The sequence below is a fragment of the Dryobates pubescens genome, chromosome Z (assembly GCF_014839835.1).
Source record: "Dryobates pubescens isolate bDryPub1 chromosome Z, bDryPub1.pri, whole genome shotgun sequence".
Taxonomy (NCBI): Eukaryota; Metazoa; Chordata; class Aves; order Piciformes; family Picidae; genus Dryobates; species Dryobates pubescens.
Genome location: NC_071657.1, coordinates 78214373 through 78235466, shown reverse-complemented (window position 1 = coordinate 78235466; position 21094 = coordinate 78214373). Strand labels below are relative to the sequence as shown.

At 55.9% G+C, this 21094-nt stretch overlaps 1 protein-coding gene across 1 annotated transcript in view; it reads left to right on the top strand.

Annotated features, from left to right (window-relative positions):
• The first annotated feature begins 18385 nt into the window (after positions 1–18385).
• PCSK1 (proprotein convertase subtilisin/kexin type 1) overlaps positions 18386–21094 on the top strand; it is a 53962-nt gene continuing 51253 nt past the window's right edge. Inside the window, exon 1 of the mRNA XM_054178659.1 lies at positions 18386–18770. Coding sequence (XP_054034634.1) covers positions 18582–18770 — 189 coding nt within the window. The 5' untranslated portion in view covers positions 18386–18581. The remainder of the gene's footprint in view (positions 18771–21094) is intronic.

The window sequence follows — 21094 nt, the reverse complement described above, 5'->3', positions numbered from 1 at the left end:
ATTTTTGTGTTCCTTCCACGTCCTCACGAGTGCCAAGAGGAATTTCCAGCCTGAGGAAGGGGTTGGTTGTTCAGCCCAGACTGGCAGTCAGCAAGCATTGCAGAGAAGGCTTAGCAGTGTGGTTGTCCTAAGGAGAGGGTATCCCAGAATCCCAGCATGGTGATGGGGTCAGAAGGGACCCCTGGAGCTCCCCCAGCCCAACCCCCCTGCTCCAGCAGGGCCCCCACAGCAGCTTGCCCAGCAGCACAATGCCCAGGGGGTGTTGGAAGCTCTCCACACCAGGAGACTCCACAACAGAATCACAAAATCTGCCAGGTTGGAAAAGACTTCAGAGATCATCAAGCCCAACTAGTACCTAATGCCTGACACCTCCTGACAACTAAACCATGGCTCCAAGTGCCATAGCCAAGCTTTTTTTGATCATCTCCAGGGATGGTGACTCCTCCACCTTCCTGGGCAGCACATTCCACTGGCACATTTCCTCTCTGGGCAGCCTGCTCCAGGCCTCCAGCACCCTCACACCAAACAACTTTCTCCTCCTGCTCACATCCAACCTCCTGCCCTCCACTTTCTGCCCCTTGGCCCTTGGCCTGTCCCTGGGCACCACTCAGCAGAGCCTGGCCCCAGCCTCTTGCCCCCCACAGCTCCTTTAGCTCTTGCTGAGCATTGCTCAGCTCCCCTCTGGGGCTGCTCTGCTCCAGGCTCTCAGCCCCAGGGCTCTCAGCCTTTGCTGCTCACAGAGCTGCTCCAGGACCCTCAGCATCTTCAGAACCTGCCCTGGACTCTCTCCAGCAGTTCCCTGTCCTTCTTATCCTGGGGAGCCTAGAACTGGCCTCAGGAGTGCAGAGTAGAGGGGGAGGAGAACCTCCCTTTCTCTGCTGCCCACACTTTTCTCCATGCCCCCCAGGTCATCCTTCTTGCCCACCAGGGCACATCGGTGGCTTGTGGGGAACTTTTTGTCCCCCAGCACTCCCAGATCCTTCTCCTTGGAGCTGCTTCCCAACAGGTCTCCCCTCAGCTGTGCTGCTGCATTTTAGAGAAGGCTTTGAAGATGCAGTGGTAGGATCAGAGGCTTCCCACAGCAGAGTCACAGAGGGGATTATCCCCTTCCAGCCAACACAGTCCAGAAATGGGTCCAGCTGTCTGTCTCCATCCCTCCTGGGTCTGTGCAGTCTGCTCAGTAGAGGCTTCTCTGGATCCTGGAATGCAATGTGGGGTAAATGCTTCTCATGCCTTTTGTACCCACCCAGCTGGGGTCCTGCTGTGCCAGGCTCTGCCTCTGCTTGGCTTGTGAGATCTATCTCCAGGGGACTTTCAGCTGAGCTTTCCAAAGCAGGTAATATCATTCCAAATTAATAAATCCAGGGCACCACCCCCCCAGTGAAAAGGATAAAGGAAGACATATTTGACCCTGAGGGCAGGGATGCACCTAACCTGGGAAAAGCTGAACAAGCTGTGAAACAGGGCAAGGGGGGAGGGTTTGGAGTGCAAGAGGGAGACTGAGAGTGGAGAGAAGGGAGAAATGTTTGAGCCTGAGGGTGGGGAGAGCCTGGCCCAGGGTGCCCAGAGAGGTGGGAGCTGCCCCATGGCTGGCAGCAGTGGGGGTCAGGTTGGCTGTGGCTGGGAGCAGCCTGCTGTGGTTGGGGATGTCCCTGGGGGCTGCAGGGGGTTGGGCTGGATGACCCCTGAAGGTCTCTCTCAATGCCAAGCATTCTGTGGCTCCATGACTCTTCCTTGTGCAGCAGTGGGCATCCTGTGCAGATGTTCCACAGCTTCATGCCAAGCTCTCTGCTGCTTGCCCTTCTTGTTGCTCCTGCCACCATCTGTTCTACCCTGAGCCAAGAGTCAGCCACAGCCAGCAAGGCAGAGCTGAGCCTTGTGCCAGGGGAGGACACAGAGCCACAGAACTGCTGAGGCTGGAAGAGGGCCTTGGAGCTCATCCAGTCCAAGCCCTCACCCACAGCTCAACCCCAGCACTGCTGCCAGGCCACTGCCACTGCGCCACCTCCCTCAGCACCACTTCCAGGGGGCTTGGAAGCACCTCCAGCCACGGGGACTCCACCACCTCCCTGGGCAGCCTGTGCCAATCCCTCACAACTCTGGCAGCACAGAAATTGTTCCTCATGGCCAACCTCAACCTCCCCTGGCACAAATTTCAGGGCATTTCCTCTCATCCTGTCACTTGCTCCTAGGGAGCAGAGCCCAAGCCCCAGCTGGCTGCAGCCTCCTCTCAGGGAGCTGCAGAGAGCAAGGAGGTCTCCCTCAGCCTCCTCTGCTCCACACCAACCCCCCCAGCTCCCTCAGCTGCTCCTCCCCAGCCCTCTTCTCCGGACCCTGCAGAGGGGGTTGGGCTGGAGGAGCTTGGAAGGTCCTTTCCCACCCCAAGCATTGTGTTCCTTTGCTTCCATGAGAGAGCTGATCCCTGTCAAGCCAAGCAGGACCGGCAGCCACCCAGTCAGCACCGAGCTGGGCTGCTGGGGCACCCAGGGAAGATGCCGTGCCCTTTGAAGAGGCAGAAACAGCCACCCCTGGACACACACGTCAGGGCTGCTCGGCTGAGCCCTGAGCCTGAGCCCAGCTCTGCTGCTGTGAAATGCCAAGGGGTGACTGCCAGCTCCCTGGAGAACCCTTCACCCTGCAGAAAAATGACAGCCTCAAATGTCAGCGGAGGAGTCATTCTCAGCCCCGTGTTCAGGGGGAAGCCACAAAAGGAGGAGAAGGGTTTGAAGTCTCCAAAGCAATCTTCCCTCAATCACCTTCCCCACCGCAAACAATCACAGCGATTTGTGCGCTCCTGCCACACAAAAGGATGTTGTGATTTCTCTGGCTGCCTGGGGCACAGGGAAAAGCAATTTTCTAGCCTCTTCTCTGAGAAAAGGCAATTCGGGCAGAGCTTGGTGCCGTGGGGCGTGAGAGGGAGGCAAGAGACAGAGGACCACGTAGGGCCCAGGAGGCTGATCGTGTAAGCAAAGGGAATGCATCTCCCCGACAAGCTGAACTGGGGCATGTGGAGCATCCTGCAGGGGGGCGGTGGTGCCCAGCCACAGGCAAGGGTGTACCTTCTGGGGAGCAAAGGCAGCTGAGTGTCACTGAGCAGCAGACGTAAAGGGGAGAAAAATCAAAGCAAATGCACTTGGAACTTATCAGGGCAACCATCCAGAGTCCATGGCCTGGCAGACTTCTGACTGCCCCCAGACCAGGGGGCATAGAGTAGGAGTGTGTCCAACAGGTCTAGGGAGGTTCTCCTCCCCCTCTGCTCTGCCCTGCTGAGACCTCACCTGGAAGACTGCAGCCAGCTCTGGGCTCCCCAGCTCAGGAGGGACAGGGAGCTGCTGCACAGAGCCCAAGGGAGGGCTACAAGGATGAGGAAGGGCCTGGAGCACTGCCTGGGGAGCAGAGGCTGAGCGCCCTGGGGCTGTTCAGCCTGCAGAGGAGAAGGCTGAGAGGGATCTGATCAATGTCTCTCAAGAGCTGAGGGCTGGGGGTCAGGAGGCAGGGGACAGGCTCTGCTCAGCTGCAGCCTGCCAGAGGCCAAGGGGCAGTGGATGGCAACTGCAGCCCAGGAGGTTCCAGCTCCAGAGGAGGAGGAAGTTCTGCAGTGGGAGGCTGCCAGAGCCCTGGAGCAGGCTGCCCAGAGAGGTTGTGGAGTCTCCTTCTCTGGAGCCTTTGCAGCCCTGTCTGGATGTGTTGCTGTGTGACCTGTGCTGCATTCTCTGCTCCTGCTCTGGCAGGTGGGGGGGTTGGACTCAACGATTCCCAGAGGTCCGTTTGAACCCTTAACATCCTCTGAGCCTGGGATCCTCTGATTAGGATTCTTCTGGTCAGAAGAACCCAGGCTAAAGTGTCTGCTGCCATTGTGGAATCAGAGACTGGGCTGGAAAGGAACTTGAAGATGCACAGATTGCATCGGGTTGGAAGGGACCATCCAAGCTCACCTTGTCCAACCTCCCGCACTCAGCAGGACAGCTCCAGCCAGAGCAGGCTGCCCAGCCACAGCCAGCCTCACCTTGAGTGTCTGCAGGGATGGAGCCTCCACCACCTCCCTGGGAAGCCTGAATTCTCATCCAATTCCAACCCCCTGCCATGGGCAGGGACACCTCCCACCAGCCCAGGTTGCTCAATGCCTCATCCAGCCTGGCCCTCAGCACCTCCAGGGAGGAGGCAGCCACAGCCTCCCTGGGCAACCTGTGCAAGGGTCTCCCCACCCTCACTGCCAACAATTTCTTCCTCCTGTCCACTCTGTCTCCCCTCTCCCAACTCCAAGCCGTTGTCCCTCATCCTGGCACTCCCAGCCCTTGTCCCAAGTCCCTCCCCAGCTCTCCTGGAGCCCCTTCAGGTACTGGGAGGCTGCTCTGAGGTCTCCCTGGAGCCTTCTCTTCTCCGTGCTGCACCACCCCAACTCTCCCAGCCTGTCCCCACAGGGGAGGCTCTGCAGCCCTCTGCTCATCTTGGTGGCCTCCTCTGGAGCCTCTCCATCAGCTCCAGGTCCTTCTTGTGCTGGGGGCCCCAGAGCTGGAGGTAGTGCTGCAGGTGGGGTCTGAGCAGAGCAGAGCAGAGCAGAGCAGAGAGGCAGAATCCCCTCCCTGTAGCTTTTCTGTTCTCTGTGTCAGGGGCACTTGGGAACTTGATTTGGCAACTGTAGTGTCCAATTTCTGTGGGAGTCCATTGTGAGTGAATAATCTAAAGATATCTGTGTGTGAAGCAGAGGTTCTGACTTCTTGCTGTCTATCTCAAGTCTTTCTTTCCCTTTTTGGCCTCAAGTCCTGTTTGTGTTTTCAGTCAGCCCAGGCCTGGTGCTACCCTGTCAGATAAAGAGAAAGAGAGGTTAGGTTCAGCTCAGAGCATGGTCCTCAGGCAGATTTATTCACTGCATACTCACAGAGTCATAGAGGGGTTGGGTTGGGTTGGAAGGAACCTCCAAAGGTCACCTGGTGCAACCCCCCTGCTCATCAGCAGCTTCTTTGGTGTAGAGCTGCCAGTGGGCACCAGCCAGGAGGTCATTGCCAGGGGAGTCACTGCCTGTGGAACCACATAAACTGAGACTCTTGCTTTATCTTGAAGCTTTGGATCATGGTTTAATGAACCCTCTCCTCTGAACTCTGCCAGGACAGGCAGCCCACTGCTCCAGGCTGCTTTCCATCCACCCACCCCCTTTGTCTTCCCTCTTCTGTTGTCCCTGATATGCTTGAGGAGGGACTCCATAGAAAGATTCATTTAATCAAATTAAGACAAAGCCTTTTTTTCTGTATTTTCTGCCCTTTTTTTCCCAGATACAAACAACTCTTTGCCCCCCCCAGATCAAACACTTTGCCTTTCTGCTTCATTAAGCCCAACCCTCCTTCCCTGCTAATAACAATCCACTTAGGATCAAAGCCAGCAGCATTTCTACATCAGGCTATCCTAAAATAATTTTGTTGGGTGTTTGTTTTTTTTTTTTTTCAGTTTGGTTGTGGATTTTTGGAGGCTTTTTAATTCTTTTTTTTCCTCAGCAGCAGCAAAGAGAATATTTGCAGCTTTCTCTGGGCTCTTATATAGGACCAGCATGAAATCCTGTTGCTAAGCAGACAGCAAAATCAATACAGAAGCAAGACACAGCAGCTCATCTTTGCACTGCTGTAGGCACTGCCCTTTCTTGCAACCTCTTCTCTCTCTCTCTTTTAAACCATTTTCTTCCACACACCCCCCAGAAAAAAAAAAAGAAGAAAAAGAAAAAAGAGAAAGGGAAAGGGAAAAGGAGAGGGAGAGGGAGAGGGAAAGGGAAAGGGAAAGGGAAAGGGAAAGGGAAAGGGAAAGGGAAAGGGAAAGGGAAAGGGAAAGGGAAAGGGAAAGGGAAAGGGAAAGGGAAAGGGAAAGGGAAAGGGAAAGGAAAGAGAAAGGAAAGGAAAAGGGAAAGGAAAAGGAAAAGGAGAGGGAGAGGAAGAGGGAAAGGGAGAGGGAAGGGGAGAGGGAAAGGAAGAAAAAGAAAAAGAAAAAATAAGAAAAAGAAAAAGAAAAAGAAAAAAGAAAAAGAAAAATAAAAAGAAAAAAAAAGAAAAAGAAAAAAGAGAAAAATATAAAAAAAGAAAAAGAAAAAAGAAAAAGAAAAAAGAAAAATATAAAAAAGAAAAAGAAAAAGCAAAAAGAAAAATAAAAAGAAAAAATAAAAATAAAAATAAAAAGAAAAAGAAAAAGAAAAAGAAAAAGAAAAAGAAAAAGAAAAAGAAAAAGAAAAAGAAAAAGAAAAAGAAAAAGAAAAAGGAAAAGAAAAAGAAAATCCTTGGTGAGTGCTGTTTTATATTTCATTGTTTCCTGGCATCTATCACACACAAAAAGGTTGTGCTGCTTGACTGATTAAAAAGAGAAAGTACCATGATGATGAAAGGGCTAAGAAAGCCTCCAGGATGAAATGTCCACCTCTGATCTGAGCAAAGGGAATGGGTTTGAAGCAGAGGCTTCTGCAACTTCAAATGTCAATATTGAATCACAGACTCACAGGTTGGAGCAGACCCTCAGGAGCACCAAGTCCAACCCCTCACCTTACTCTCCAAGGGTCTAAACCAGAGCCCCAAGCATCACATCCAAACCACCTTGAAACACCTCCTCCCTAATGGGGACTCCACCACCTCCCTGGGCAGCACATTCCAGTCCCTGACCACTCTTGCTGGCACTAAATGTTCCCTCCTGTCCAGTCTGAAGCTGCCCAGTGGCAGCTTGGGGCTGTTCCCTCTTGTCCTGTCACCAATTCCCTGGGAGCAGAGGCCAGCACCAAGCTCTCCACAGCCTCCTTTCAGGGAGCTGGAGACAGCCATGAGCTCTGCCCTCAGCCTGCTCTGCTTCACACTAACCATCCCCAGCTCCCTCAGGCTCTCCTCATCAGCTTTCTTCTCCAGACCCTTCACAGCTCCCTTGCCCTGCTCTGCCCTGGCTCCAGCACCTCCACATCTCTCTTGTGCTGAGTGCCCCAAACTGGACACAGCACTGGAGCTGTGGCCTCCCCAGAGCTGAGTCCCAGGGCACAGTGCCCTCCCTGCTCCTGCTGGGCACAGCACTTCTGATCCCAGCCAGGATGCCTTTGGCTTTCTGTGCCACCTGGGCACCGCTGGCTCCTCTTCAGCTGCTTGTCCATTAGTACCCTCAGGGCCCTTTGAGCCAGCAGCTTTCCAGCCACACTGCCCCAGGCCTGCAGCACTGCTTGGGGTTGCTGTGCCCCAGGTGCAGGACCTGGCACTTGGCCTTGCTGAAGCTCCTCCTGGTAACCTTGGCCACGGATCCAATCTGTCCAAGTCCCTCTGCAGAGCCTCCCTGCCCTGGTGCAGATCAGCTCTCCACCTCAGCTGGAGCCATCTGCCCAGAGACTGCTGACACTCTCTGTGACTTCATCACAGTCATCAATCAAGGTGTGAAACAGAAGTGGTCCCAACACTGAGCCCTGAGGAGCACCACTGCTGCCTGGCAGCCAGCTGGATTTGTATGGCTCTGTCTCCTCCAGCTGAATCACAGCAGCTAATAGGTTTGTTTCCTGTTGCAAGGAGCACTTATAGGGTTAACTGTCCATGTAAAGGGGAAACAAAACAAAACAAGCAGAGCTATAAAATTCACCTTTTAACTTTATTAAATTTCATTTTGTTTAGTAGGAAGGATTTGTTGGACAAACAAGAGGCCAGGAGAGCTCACAATGCCCTTCCCCTGCCAGGTTTGGTGCCAGTTTGATGGTGTTCCCAAACAGGGAGGAGTGGCTGACACACCAGCAAAGCCAACAGTGATGCTGAGGGTCCTGGAGCAGCCCTGTGAGCAGCAAAGGCTGAGAGCCCTGGGGCTGAGAGCCTGGAGCAGAGCAGCCCCAGAGGGGAGCTGAGCAATGCTCAGCAAGAGCTAAAGGAGCTGTGGGGGGCAAGAGGCTGGGGCCAGGCTCTGCTGAGTGGTGCCCAGGGACAGGCCAAGGGCCAAGGGGCAGAAAGTGGAGGGCAGGAGGTTGGATGTGAGCAGGAGGAGAAAGTTGTTTGGTGTGAGGGTGCTGGAGGCCTGGAGCAGGCTGCCCAGAGAGGTTGTGGAGTCTCCTTCTCCTTTGCAGCCCTGTCCGGATGTATTCCTGTGTGACCTGTGCTGGACTCTGTGGTCCTGCTTTGGCAGGGAGCTTGGACTGGAAGATCTTAGAGGTCCCTTCCAACCCCTGACATCCTGTGAGCCTGTGATGACTGTTTTTATGTAACTTTTCCTCCAGTCCTGAGTGGAATTGAATCTGTTCTGCCTCTCTCTCTATATATATGTGTACATACATTATTTTTTCTAGTTTGCTCTCCTCTCACCTGTTTGTGCTCTCTCGGTTCCTTCCTGCCTTTTCTCTTTCTCATCCCACTTGAGATGGAACACAGAGAGGAAGAGCACTGGAGGAGAGCCATTTGCAAACAATCAATCAATGTACCTCGTTCCCCCTGAAGAGACTTCCACAGATTCCACCCTCTTGAAATTAAATGTGGAAGCAAAAAGAAAAACCTCCACAAAAACAACCATTTTGAACTCCCAGCAGTGGGGTTTGGTTTGGTTTGGTTTTGTTTCTCTTTTTTTTTCCATCCATGCTGTCAATAGAATACATCAGCAGCTCATGAACTTATTGGTCCTCCAGGAAGGATTCACTGGGGTGAGGACAGCTAAGTTCTTTGCTGTGAGGCAAGCAGATCATAAGCCACAGATGCAGGATTTAAGGACATCGAAGGGGGGGGTTATATCTATGTGAAATCAGAGTATCACAGAATTGTTTTGTCTGGAAATGATCTTTAAGCTCCTCCAGCCCATCCGTTCTCTAACTCTGCCCAAGGCTGGGGCTGAACCTTCAGCACCACAGCTCTGCCTCTGGGAAACACCTCCAGGGATGGGGATTCATCCTGGGCAGCCTGTGCCAGGCTTTGGGAAGCAATTCAGGGATGGGGATTCAAACACCTCAAGGGATGGGGAATCAAACAGCTCCCTGGGCAGCCTGGGAACAGGCTTTGAGAAGCCTGTCAGGGAAGAAGTTGGTTATCTTGGTGACAGGACAAGGGGCAAGGGACATAAACTGGAACCCAGGAGGTTCCACCTCAGCATGAGGAGAAAATTCTTCAGTGTGAGGCTGCTGGAGGCCTGGAGCAGGCTGCCCAGAGAGGAAGTGGAGTCTGCTCTGGAGACTTTCCAGACCCACCTGGATGTGTTCCTGTGTGCCCTGCCCTGGGTGCTCCTGCTCTGGCAGGGGGGTTGGACTGGATGATCTCTGGAGGTCCTTTCCAACCCTTAACACTCTGATTGAGAATGGAATTTGTGCTGCTCTTGGCTTCAATTTGCTCAGTCAGAGCCCCATGCTTTGGGGTGAGAGGAGCTGGAGATGCAGTTTGATGGCTGCTGTGGTAGCTGCTGCAGTTTAAACATTTAAATGCTAAAGAGACCTGCTTGCATTTGATTTGGCTATGGACCAAGGACCTCTCCTGAAGCCAAATCTCCTTCAAAGGATCCCAGGATGTTAGGGGTTGGAAGGGACCTCTGGAGATCTCCCAGTGCAAGCCCTTGCCAGAGCAGGAGCATAGAATCCAGCACAGGTCACACAGGAACACATCCAGACAGGGCTGCAAAGGCTCCAGAGAAGGAGACTCCACAACCTCTCTGGGCAGCCTGCTCCAGGGCTCTGTGACGCTCACAGTGAAGAACCTTCTCATAGAATCACAGAACTGTCAGGGCTGGAAGGGACCTCAAGGCTCATCCAGTCCCAGCCCCCTGCCATGGGCAGGGACACCTCACACCACAGCAGTTTGCTCACAGCCACCTCCAGCCTGGCTGCAAACACCTCCAGGTGAGGGTTCCACCACCTCCCTGGGCAACCTGTGCCAGGCTCTCACCACCATCATAGGCAACAACTTCTTCCTCACAGCCAAGCTCAACCTCCCCACTTCTAGTTGTGCCCCATTCCCCCCAGTCCTATCACTCCCTGACACCCTCACAAGTCCCTCCCCAGCTTTCCTGCAGCCCCCTGCAGATCCTGGAAGGCCATAAGAAGGTCTCCTGGGAGCCTTCTCCTCTCCAGCCTGCACAGCCCCAACTCTCTCAGGCTGTCTCCATGGCAGAGCAGCTCCAGCTCATGTTGAGCTGGAACCTCCTCTGCTGCAGTTTCCATCCCCTGTCCCTTGTCCTGTGTCAGGGTGCAGCTGAGCAGAGCCTGTCCCCTCCCTCTCGACCCCCAGCCCTCAGCTCTTGAGAGACATTGATCAGATCCCTCTCAGCCTTCTCCTATGCAGACTGAACAGCCCCAGGGCTCTCAGCCTCTCCTCTCGCTCTGTTTCCCTTCCCTGCAGCAGGCAATGCAGCAGAGCCATTGAAGGGTGACTCTAAAAGAGGCCCCACGTGTAGGCAATCACTGAGAGCATGGGAAACACCTGTTTCCCCCTCAATTACAGCCTGCCAGCCAGCGGGGGGATGTTTGTTCTGGGGGCACTGGGCTGAGCCTGGGTAATAGGGCATGAGCCAGGCATGATGGGGGAGGCTGGCGGGGGAGCAGCCTAATCAGAGCTCCATAAAATCAAACACAAACATCCCCTGCTGGCCCCACCTGTGCTCAGATAGGGCCCTGGTGACAGCAGGCAGCACTCCTGGGCAAGCAGGAAGCAGTTGGTCCAACGATGATCGCCCATTTGTAGCAACCTGGATAACTCTGTTTGCTCTGCGGCTCCAAAGAACTCAAGCAAGAGGAGCCAGGAAAGGGCATGGGCAGGGCTGGTGGAGGCACCTAAGAGGCCAGCAGGACAGCAAGGAGAGGGCAGATTGAGAGTGGGGAGGAGGAAGAAATTGTTGGCAGTGAGGGTGGGGAGAGCCTGGCACAGGCTGCCCAGGGAGGCTGTGGCTGCCTCCTCCCTGGAGGTGCTGAGGGCCAGGCTGGATGAGGCCTTGAGCAGCCTGGGCTGGTGGGAGGTGTCCCTGCCCATGGCAGGGGTTGAAGCTGGGTGGTTTTGAAGGTCCCTTCCAACCTTAAGCCGTTCCAGGAATCCATGAATAATGGGGAAGGCAAAGTCCCCCATGAAGCACATTGGACATATTTGGACAAGGTGAGCTATGAGGGTCCCTTCCAACCCACTGCAATCAGTGAGCATTGCTGCTGGCTCAGCTGGGAGTCCATCCCCTGTGTGTCCAAGCACAAATCCAGGCTGGGTGGAGAAGGGATGGAGAGCAGTCCTGAGGAGAAGGACTTGGAGGTGCTGGGTGAGGAGAAGCTCAACAGGAGCCAGCACTGAGTGCTGCCAGCCCTGCCCTGGGCTGACCCCCAGCAGTGTGGGCAGCAGGGGCAGGGAGGGGATTCTGCCCCTCTGCTGTGCTCTGCTGAGACCTCCCTGCAGTGCTGGGGCAGCTCTGGAGTGCTCAGCACAGACAGGGACCTGGTGGAGCAGGGCCAGGGGAGGCCACAGCAGTGCTGGCAGGGCTGGAAGCCCTCTGCTGTGAGGCCAGGCTGGGAGGCTTGGGGCTGTGCAGCCTGGAGAGGAGAAGGCTCCAGGGACAGCTCCTGGTGGCCTTGCAGGGTTTGAAGGGGGCTGCAGGAGAGGTGGGGAGGGACTTGTGACAAAGACTTGGGGTGACAGGACAAGAGGTGGTGGCTCCAAGCTGGAATAAACTGGGGTGAGATGAGACACCAGGAGGAAGTCCTTCAGTGGTGAGACACTGGCACAGGTTGCCCAGGGAGGCTGTGGAGGCTCTATGCATAGCAATGCTCAAGGCCAGGCTGGATGAGGCCTTGAGCAACCTGGGCCGGTGGGAGGGGTCCCAGCCTATGGCAGGGGGTTGGAATTGGATGCTCTTGAAGGTCCCTTCCAGACCAACCCACTCTGTGACTCAATGATTTCCTGAAGTGAGACCAAAGATGAATTTGTTCCCCAGCTTTTGCCTGGCAGCTGCTGGCATTGCCCTGAAACCTTTGGGTTTTCGTTCCCTGCAGACAAACTTAATCCCTCTGCCTGCTGTTGGTGCTCTTGCACTCTGCTCCTGTTCAGCTCTGCTGTCTTTCTTTGCCTCAGCAAGGAAGGCAACTGCTGCTCTTCTGCAAGATGCACAAAGGTGAAGGAAGGGACTTCAGCCTTGCATAAGAATCTCTGGGTTTAGACCTCTGTGAGGGGCAAAAGCCCTGGGGCTGTTGAGCCTGGAGAAGAGCAGCCCCACGTGGAGGCTCCATCCCTGGAGATACTGAAGGTCAAACTTCACAGGGGTGCCCTCTGAGCAACCTGCTCTGGTTGGAGCTGCCCCTGCTGAGTGCAGGGGGGTTGGACAAGACACCCTTGAGGGGTCCCTTTCCATCATTGGAGGTGTTCAGGAGGAGACTTGATGGGGTGCTTGGCTGCATGGTTTAGTTGATTAGGAGGTGTTGGATGATAGGTTGATGATCTTGAAGGGCTCTTCCAACCTGGTTTATTCCATTCTATTCTCTCATTCTATCCTGTGGCTCTCTGAACATCTCACCTAGGTGCAAAGGGACATTTTGCCCTTGCTCTACAAGCAGACACTTCAGCTTGGGAAATTCAATGATCCTCACTCAGCCACCACCAAATGATGATCCCAAAAAAACACCCCAACAACCAAAACCCAACCAAGCCCTCAGGCTCTGCTGTCTTCACCATTTTCCAGCAGATGCAGAGAGGTCCTTACCAGAAGGCAGAGCCCCCTGGAAGCCTCAGCTTTCAAGGGTTAAGCTGAAGCCACAGGCCTGGAATAATGTTTTTACAGCTGGTCTTTCTGCCTGCCTCTGATTGCACCCCGGGGCTGAATGCCACTGGGTGCACCGGGGGCTCAGGCAATCTCTCACTCATAAACAACCAACCTGAGCTGTTTATGGAGCATGAAACAATTATCTCCCACTCCACCTGATGCTGCTGAGCAAGCTGTTCCTTTTTTTTTTTTTTCCCCTTTTTTTATTGAGCTATTATTAGATGGGGAGGCAGCAGGTTGGACAACATCCTCCATTAATGGAGCTTTAAAAGGTCCCTCCCAAGCCTAGAGCACTGCCATTAATGGATGGGATAACCAAGTCTGTGTGGCACAGCTCAGGACTCTCTGCCACAGCTCAGGTAGATGAAGGCCTTGCACAGCAAGTTACCCCCCAGAAATCATAGGATGGGAGGGGTTGGAAAGGACCTCCAGAGATCACCCAGTCCAACCCCACTGCTCCAGCAGAGTCTCCCAGGTCAGGGCACACAGGAACACAGCTGGTGGGGGTTGGAAGCTCTCCACACCAGGAGACTCCACAACCTCTCTGGGCATCCTGCTCCAGGCCTCCAGCACCCTCACACCAAACAACTTTCTCCTCCTGCTCACATCCAACCTCCTGCCCTCCACTTTCTGCCCCTTGGCCCTTGGCCTGTCCCTGGGCACCACTCAGCAGAGCCTGGCCCCAGCCTCTTGCCCCCCACAGCTCCTTTAGCTCTTGCTGAGCATTGCTCAGCTCCCCTCTGGGGCTGCTCTGCTCCAGGCTCTCAGCCCCAGGGCTCTCAGCCTTTGCTGCTCACAGAGCTGCTCCAGGACCCTTCATCATCCTCTTAGCCTCAGTTGGACTCTCTCCAGCAGTTCCCTCTCCCTCTTGAATAGGGAAGGCAGAACTGGGCACAGGAGTGCACTCAGCAGGGCAGAGTAGAGGGGCAGAACCTCCTTTGACCTGCTGGCCACACTTTTCTTGAGGAGGAGACCCTTGGCCTTCTTGGCCCCGAGGGCACATTGCTGTCCCATGTATAACATACTGTCCCCCAGCACTCCCAGGTCCCTCTCCAGGGAACTGCTTCCCAGCAGGTCCCCCCTCACCTGTACAGGTGCAGAAGGTTGTTCCCCTCCAGATGCAAGACTCCACACTTGGATTTGCTGAACCTCATTAGGGTCTCCTTTGCCCAGTTCCCCAGCCTGTCCAGGTCATGTTGGAGGGCAGCACAGCCTGATGGTCTATCAACCACTCCCTCCCCCCCCCAGTTTGGTATCATCATCAAATTGGCTGAGGGTCCACTCTGTCCCCTCCCTGATGTTGAATAAGGCTGGACCCAGCAGTGACCCTTGGGGAAGCCCTGAGGACCGCCACTAGCTGCAGGTCTCCAGCTGGACTCTACAGAGTGTGCACCACAACCCTCTGAGCTCTGCTGTTCAGCCAGGTCTCCATCCACCTCACCATCCATACCTCTGAGCCACATGTCCTGAGCTTTGCCTAGGAGGATATTATGGGAGACAGAGCCAAAACAAAGGCAGGCATGGGAAGTGAATCATTGACAGAGGGGTACTGCGGCTCTCAAAGCAGTTTTGGGGATGTAGATGTCCAGATGGAGAGCAGTGACAAGTGGTGTCCCTCAGGGGTCTGTACTGGGACCTGTGCTGGTTAATGTTTTCATCACTGCCATAGTGACACAGCACCACCAGCAAGTTTGCAGATGACACCAAGCTGAGTGGTGCTGTGGATATATGCCAGAGGGTCAGGAGGACACCCAGAGGGACCTGGACAAGCTGCAGAGGTGGCCCCAGGAGAATGTTATGAGATTCAACAAGAGCAAGTGCAGGGCTCTGCACCTGGGCTGCAACAATCCTCACTGTCAACACAGGCTGGGGGATGAGGAGATAGAAAGCAGCCCTGAGGAACAGGACTTGGGGGTGCTGGTGGGGGAGAAGCTGCCAGGAGCAGGCAGTGTGAGCTTGCAGCACAGAAGGCCAAGGGCAGCCTGGGCTGCATCCACAGCAGCACTGCCAGCAGAGCCTGAGAGGTGATTCTGACACTTGGCTCTGCTCAGACCTCCCCTGGAGTGCTCTGTGCAGGTCTGGAGCCCTCAGCACAGGAAGGACCTGGAGCTGATGGAGAGGCTCCAGAGGAGGCCATGAAAATGATCAGGGGCTTGGAGCAGCTCTGCTACCAGACCAGGCTGAGGGAGCTGGGGGTGCTCAGCCTGGAGGGGAGGAGGCTCCAGGGAGACCTAACAGCAGCCTGCCAGTACCTGAAGGGGCTACAGGAAGGCTGCAGAGAGACAGCTTGCAAAGGCCTGCAGGGACAGGAACAGGGACAATGGCTTCAGACTAGAGCAGAACAGATCTTGATTGGATGTGAGGAGCAAGTTCTGCACCCTGAGGGTGGTGGAACACTGGAGCAGGCTGCCCAGGGAGGTGGTTGAGGCTCCTTCCCTGGAGATGTTCAAGGTGAGGCTGGGCAGGACTCTGAGCAACCTGATCTGGTTGGGGATGTCCCTGCTGGCTGCAGGGGGTTGAACTGGATGAGCTTTGGAGGTCCTTTCCTGCCTGGACTATTCTATGTTTCCATGTCCTAACTGCTGCTTCAGGCTTGGGAAATTAAATTGACACTATACACACATGGCTCTGATTTAAATCCTGTGCCACAGAGCCACAGAGCATTAGGGGTTGGAAGGAGAACTGTGGAGATCATCTACTCCAACACCCCTGCTCCTGCAGGGCACCTAAAGAAGGTCACACAGGAGCACACCCAGGTGGGTTTGGAATGCCTGCTTCATGTGAAATGCAGAATCCAAGCCAAGCTGCAGCCTGGGGGATGAGCATGAGAGGCAGAACTGCCTTTGTGTTTTAAGCAGAACTGGCACAGGAAACAGCCTCTGTGGCCCAGCAGTGGGCTGGTGAGACAGCCAGGCTGGAAGAAAGCCTCAGAAACCCAAGGCTAAAAATGGAACAGAAGCATCTTTAAGACATCAGTCCAGGAAAGAGAAGAAAATACTTTTTCTTTCTTTTTTTTTTTTTCCTCTTTTTTTTTTTTTTTGGCAGTGAACACTGAGAAAGGCATGCAGGGAACACAACAAATTAAAAATGAGCAGCAAAGACTTCTCCTCGTGGATGGCTTGACTTTGACAGACCCTGCCCTGGGGTTACACCACACAGCAGAGCTTGAGTAGGGGGCTCAAGTAGGATGGTGCTGAAGCATCATTTTCATCCATGGCATAGCAGCTTGGAAGAGACCTCCAGGACATGGAGCTGCTGGAAAGGCTCCAGAGGAGGCCAGCAAGATGCTGAGAGGGCTGCAGAAGCTGTGCTGTGGGGCCAGGCTGGCAGAGCTGGGGCTGTGCAGCCTGCAGAAGGAAAGGCTGCAGGCAGAGCTGAGAGCTGCATTTGCATCTCTGCAGGGCAGCTGCAGGCAGGCTGGGGAGGGACTGTTGAGAAGGGGCTGTGGGGCTAGGCCCAGGGGCAGTGGTTTGGCAGTGGAGCAGGGCAGGGTTAGGTTGTCCCTCAGGAGGGAGCTGTGCAGAGGGAGGGTGGGGAGAGCCTGGCACAGGCTGCCCAGGGAGGTGGTGGAGGCTCCATCCCTGCAGCCACTCAAGGTGACACTGGCTGTGTGCCTGGGCAGCCTGCTCTGGCTGCAGCTGTCCCTGCTGAGTGCAGGGGTTTGGAAAAGGTGCCCTTGGAAGGACACATCCAACCTGATGGATTCTGTGATCTTCTGGTCCAACCTTCCCTGGCCAAAGCCCAGTTTGGACAAGCTGGCCCAGCACCCTGTCCAGCTGAATCTTAAGAGTGCAACGCTGGGGACCCCAGTACTTCCCTGGGGAGATCATTCCAATGGCTGATTGTGTCCCATTGGAATCTCCCCAGGACTAAGCTGCACCCCTTACCCCTTCTCTTTTCCATGGGGGTCCTAAAAATGGAGTCTCCATCTTCACTGATGCCACCCTTCAACTGCTGGAACATGGTGACAGCGACATTCTGCTCTCCATTGATATTTATTGACATTTAAATCGAGTTTTCTGCTATCCTTATCCTATTCTCATGCTTCCCTCCCTCCCCTGATCCACTCAGATCCCTGTTGCTTTGTGCTCCTCTACCCATCCTCTCCAGCACTTCAGCTGTGGTGGTTACAGCCCTCTGATCCCCACAGGAGGTGGCTCTCAGAGCTGTACCTGTCCTGATGATCACGGGGGATGAGATTTCAGGCACTGAAATCTTGGCCTTTTTGGCTGTGTTTCCCCACTCCTTGCTGTTCTGTAGTTATGTTTCCCACCATCTCCCTATTTCAGGAGCCCATGAAGAGGTGGGCAGGGAGATCTGCCACTCTCAAAACACGCAGGAGGAGGAAAGCAGCACTGCAGCTCAGCTCTTGACACCTAAAAGCAACTTACCAAAATCCTCAGCTTTAAAGCTTGGAAGACTCAGCAAAAAAAAAAAAAAAAAGAACCAAACCCCAAACAAACAAAGACAGACCCCACAAAACCCCAAACCAAACCACCAAAACCCCAAATCCAAACAAACAAACCCAGACAAACCCAAACCAAGAGCAAAGCAAAGCAAACCCAACCCCAAACAAGCAACCAAACCCCCAACAACTTGGTTTACTATCAACTGAAGGCTTAGTTTCAAGAGGCAGCAGCAAGAGGACTTAGGGAACGTCAGGGAATTTCTTAGAGGAGGTTTTTGTGAGGCGAGGGAATGGTGGTAGGAAATCAGGGAGGAGGAGATGGGGGAAAATGCAGGTGCAAGGTAGAAAATGTGGCAAGAAGGAGAGAGGGAAAGGCAGATGCCAGATGAAAATGTGGCCAAGAAGAAGGGGATGGGGAACAGCAGGTGCCAGATGAATATATGGCAATATGTATTTAATTGCAGTAGTTGGCTGAGGAAGTGCCATGTGCAGACCACTGGATGTGATGAAAAGGAGAGGAAATGGAAACTATCTTAAAGAGAGGGCTTGGAAATGAGTTTAAACAGTTGCACCTGGGGAAGGAAGGTGTTGCACAGGGGAAGGGGGCAGTGGTGCCAGGGGATGCAGGAGTGCCCTGCGATGCTGGCAAGGGGTCAAGCATTGCCCCGCAGTGGGGCCCGAGGTTCTCCATGGGATCATAGAGTCCTTTAGGCTGGAAAATACCCCTCCCCCCCCAGAAAAAAACCCCAAACCACAAAGCTCAAAGGTTTTATTTGCAAATCTCTCCCCTTGGCCGAGAAGCATGTTGAGAGAGGCGCCTCAAAAACACACCGTGGGGCTTGGGGGTCGGGGAGAGGAGGAGGAGGAGGGAAACCCACCCGCGACCGGTGGGCTGCAAAGGGAGGGTGAGGTCCCCGCCGCTCATGTCTCACCTTCGGTTTGGGGAAAATCCTACCCATTATGCAATAACGATAGAAAAGCAAAGCCCCCCCTTACCCACGGGCAGCGAGACCACCCCTCACCCCGACCCGTGGGGAGCGGGGGGTGGAATTCTACCAACTTGGCACCGCGGGAGACCATCTCCCATCCCTCCCAAGTCCCACCGGGACCCGGCGACTCTTCGCCCCCGCATCCCCTCCCGTTCTTTCCGTGCCCGCCCCCCGGGGAATTACCACCCACCGCCCACCCCCCCACCCCTCCCCCCTGGCCCGGGGGCCAGGTACACTTGACGTCAGGATGGCTGTCGTCGTTTTGACGTGTAAACACTCATTTCCATTCCGGCTCCGGAGGGTCTGGGCGCAGCCCCGGGCAGACGCGCCGAGCCGAGCCGAGCCGCGCCGGCAGGCAGAAAAGAGGGACCCGCTGCCGACCGCCGCCACCGCCGCCTCCCGTCCGCTCCGCTCCGCTCCGCTCGCCTAGCAACGCGGAGGACCCTCCGCCGCCCCTCCGCCTTTCTCCGCCGCCGCTCCCCAAGAGCCCCGCGGCCATGGACGGCAGCCGGTGCGCGGCCCTGGCTCTGCTGCCGCCGCTGCTGCTGCTGCTGCTCGCTTGGTGCCTGGCCCCCGGCGGCAGCGCCGAGCGGCAATTCCTCAACGAGTGGGCGGCGGAGATCCCGGCGGGCCCCGACGTCGCCAGAGCCATCGCGGAGGAGTTGGACTACGACCTCGTGGGCCAGGTACGGCCGGCCGAGGGGCAGCTCCTCTCACGCTCCCCTTCCATCCCTCCTCCCTTCCCTTTCCTCCCCTCAGAGATGCCCCGAAACTTGTGTCCGGCTGCCTCTTGGGGGGCTCTGAGGAGTTTCGGGCTCCTTCTAGCTCCCCCCAGACCAGGCTCCGCACTGGGTGAGGGGCACCGAGACCGCGGGACCCAGGCGGGGACGGCTCTGGCGGAGAGGAGCTGGCAGGGTCGGGCAGGGGGCTTTGCTCTTCCCTTAAGGGTCCAGGCAGTGCGCTGAGCTTTCCCTGAGGAGAAGGAACAGAATCAGGCAGGGCACCCCCGTGGTCCCGTCAGGAGACCAGGCAGGGCCAGACAGGACACCCCCAGTCTCCCTGAAGGCAGCGGGTCCCTTGTCTCTGAGAAGGGGACCAGGCAGGGTCGGGCAGGGCACCCTGAGGGCACTGGGCAGGTGCCCCTGCTCTCCCCGAGGAGACCGGACGGGGACCGGGCAGAGGACATCAGCTTTTCCTCCGGAGACCAGGCGGAGCCGGTCGGGACCCCCACCAGCTCCCTCTGAGGGGACCAGGCAAGGCACCCTCGCTCTCCATGAGGGCACCGGGCAGAGTCGGGCAGGGCTCTGCCAGTCTCCGTGAGAGGACTGGTCAGGGCATCCTGCTCTCCCCGAGGAGACCCAACAGGGACCGGGTATCCCCTCTGTCCCTGAGGGTACCGGGCAGGCATCCCCTCTGTCCCTGAGGGTACCATGCAGGCATCCCCTCTGTCCCTGAGGGTACCATGCAGGCATCCCCTCTGTCCCTGAGGGTACCATGCAGGCATCCCCTCTGTCCCTGAGGGTACCATGCAGGCATCCCCTCTGTCCCTGAGGGTACCATGCAGGCACCCCCTCTGTCCCTGAGGGTACCATGCAGGCATCCCCTCTGTCCCTGAGGGTACCATGCAGGCACCCTCTCTGTCCCTGAGGGTACCGGGCAGGCATCCCCTCTGTCCCTGAGGGTACCATGCAGGCACCCCCTCTGTCCCTGAGGGTACCATGCAGGCACCCCCTCTGTTGCTGAGGCATCCCTTCCGTCCCCGAGGGTACCGGGCAGGATAAGACTCGGGCAGCAGTGGCTCTGTCCCCTGCCACCCCCGCCCTGGCCGGCTGCCATCCCGCGGCTCCATCGCCGTAGGGGGGGCTGCTCTCGATCTGTCCCTCCCGGCGCCGTTTTGGGATGCCCTGACGTCAGTGTTGTCAGGGATGAGTAACCTCCTCCCGGGTGTAGCAGCCGCGTCCCACCTCCCGACGAAGGTCCCATGCCCGGCAGCTCGTCTGGCAGCACCGGGCATCACCTAACCTTCACTGCTGCCCTCCCATGCCCGGCCCACAGCCCTGCGAGGGGGCTGGGAAGTTCTCTCTCCCCTGGTCGGCTCGGGACCCTGTGCAGCCCCTTCCATGTCCTTTACTCAGTCTGGGCAGCCTCACATCCTGGGCACAGCTATGTCCTTCAGCCTCTCTGACCTAGCTGTGTGCCCACCTCTGGGCAGGGGGTTGATCCTTTCTGCCTTTGGAGTCAGTGGACTTGCCCCTGCCAGGTTCAAACATCTCCTCCTTCCTCAGGGAAGAAGGATGTGTTTAAAGCTGGTGGAGATGCAGCCAGCTCTCTAGGTGACCAGGTGGTAAAATACCAGTTCAAAGCCAGGGCAAACAAGCCACAAGGGTGAGCAGAGGGCTGGAGCTGCTCTGCCATGGAGACAGCCTGAGAGAGTTGGGGCTGTGCAGGCTGGAGAGGAGAAGGCTCCCAGGAGAGCTTCTTGTGGCCTTCCAGGATCTGCAGGGGGCTGCAGGAAAGCTGGGGAGGGACTTGTGAGGGTGTCAGGGAGTGCTGGGACTGGGAGGGATGGAGCAACTACATTGAGCTTGGCTGTGAGGAAGAAGTTGTTGCCCATGAGGGTGGTGAGAGCCTGGCACAGGTTGCCCAGGGAGGTGGTGGAAGCCTCCTGCCTGGAGGTGTTTGCAGCCAGGCTGGAGGTGGCTGTGAGCAACCTGCTGTGGTGTGAGGTGTCCCTGCCCATGGCAGGGGGGCTGGGACTGGGTGAGCCTTGAGGTCCCTTCTAACCCTGACAGTTCTGTGCTTCTGTGATTAAATCCTGCAGTGAGGTTTGTGAAGCCACACGTCCCCATCCCTGAAGGGGGTCCAAGAAACTCGTGGCCATGGCACTTGGGGCCATGGTTTAGTGGCCACAGTGGGGCTGGGCTGGTGGTTGGACGGGGTGCTCTCAGAGGGCTTTTCCAGCCCAAAGATTGCTGTGATTCTGTGTTCATGTGCCTGTTGGTCACTACCA